At 42.4% G+C, this 1,850-nt stretch overlaps 1 protein-coding gene across 1 annotated transcript in view; it reads right to left on the reverse strand.

The window, feature by feature from the left end:
- LOC116036668 (isocitrate dehydrogenase [NAD] subunit alpha, mitochondrial-like) overlaps positions 1-1,443 on the reverse strand; it is a 15,931-nt gene extending 14,488 nt beyond the window's left edge. The window contains exons 1-2 of the mRNA XM_031280252.2: positions 1,338-1,443; positions 60-125 (exon numbers count right to left, since the gene is read on the reverse strand). Of these exons, the coding sequence (XP_031136112.1) occupies positions 60-125; positions 1,338-1,364 (93 nt within the window). The 5' untranslated portion in view covers positions 1,365-1,443. The remainder of the gene's footprint in view (positions 1-59; positions 126-1,337) is intronic.
- Between the last annotated feature and the right edge of the window lie 407 nt (positions 1,444-1,850).

Raw genomic sequence — 1,850 nt, forward strand, 5'->3', positions numbered from 1 at the left:
GTGTCTGTATGTGTGCGTGTGTGTGTGTGTGTGTGTGTGTGTGTGTGTGTGTTACTAACCCCTCTGGAGAAGAAGGCAGCTGAAGAGAGGGCGGGCCTCTTGGCCCCCCCCACCACCTGGGACAGCTGGACGAACAGAGTATATTATTAGGTTAGTTTATTCTACTAATCCTGTATTGAAAGATCTTTGCCGTTAATTATTGCTGTTGTGCCGTTCAGCTAAATGCTTGTACTTTTCCGAACTTCATTTTAGGGCTGCTTCCTCTGAGTCGATTAGTTGACTAAATCATGACCGTTAGTCTCAAGGACAGCCCTAGGGTTTTCTGTGTGTGTATTTATGATATAATCACTGGAAATCAATTACAATTGTATTGCATAAACTAACTGTACTGTGATTTAATGTATGCCGAATTTACCAAGAGGAACTCATCTTGTTTTAAAGCGTCTCAGTTGTTTACTACGAGATGTGAATGTTTCCCAATATGCAAGGTGACCTTAAATTAGTAGATTTTTAAACAGAGTTTGGTTCGGTGTCTACATCAATGAAAGCGAACTGAACTGACGCATATAGCAACAGCTAGATTCGCGGCAAATTAACTACAATTTAATTCCAAATACTAACTGTACAGTGGACTTCATGTATGCCGAATTTACCATCAGGAACTCATATTGTTTTTAAGCGTGTCACTAATTTACTACAAGATCGTAGTTGCCGAAACACGCAAGGTGACCTTAAATTCTTAGATTTCTAAACGGAGTTTGGTTTGGTGTCTACATCAATGAAAGCGAACTGAACTGACGCATATCGCAACTGCAAATTAACTACAATTTTATTTCAAATACTAACTGTACAGTGGACTTAATGTATGCCGAATTAACCAACAGGAACTCATCTTGTTTGTAAGCGTGTCACTTGTTTACTATAAGACGTGTAGTTGCCGAAACACGCAAGGTGACCTTAAATTGTTAGATTTGTAAACGGAGTTTGGTTTTGTCTCTACATTAGGGAACGTGAACTGAACTGAAGCCTCTAGCAACAGTTGAACATATGTGATATAGAGTTATAGAGCTTCACGGTGGTGAAGTGATGGCTGTCCCGGTGGATAAATCACTAACACCTCAGTTAGCTCTGTTAGCTGCCGCAGCTAAAGGACACACACACCCGTAGCTAACATGCTAAGATGCTAACATGCTAAATGTAGCGTTTAAACAGCCGTTTGTGTCTCTATGGAAACACCGCAGACACGCCGAATTTCCCGCTCTCACACACAACTCAACTCAGCACTGTTAAAGACATCCGCCATTAACAGAAATCAGTTTAAAAACATCTTTTCTCACCATTGACCTCCACGCGCAGCCTGCCATACTGAAGAAGAAGAAGAGCTTTACTCTGACAGGAAGAGGAGGGCTCAGTCCGAGAGGCAACTTCCGGTCGGAAAAGTCAAGCCTGATCAAATATCATCACATACCCCCCCCCCAACACACACACAGTTACACACACACACACACACACACACACAGTTACACACAGTTACACACACACACACACACATACATACACACACATACACACACACACTCACACACACACACACACACACACACACACACACACACACACACACACACACAGTTACACACAGTTACACACAGTTACACACACACACACACACACATACATACACACACACACTCACACACACACACACACACACACACACACACACACACAGTTACACACAGTTACACACAGTTACACACACACTCACACACACACATACATACACACACATACACACACACACACACACAGTTACACACAGTTACACACAGTTACACACACACACTCAC

This window comes from Sander lucioperca, chromosome 3 (genome assembly GCF_008315115.2).
Source record: "Sander lucioperca isolate FBNREF2018 chromosome 3, SLUC_FBN_1.2, whole genome shotgun sequence".
NCBI lineage: Eukaryota > Metazoa > Chordata > Actinopteri > Perciformes > Percidae > Sander > Sander lucioperca.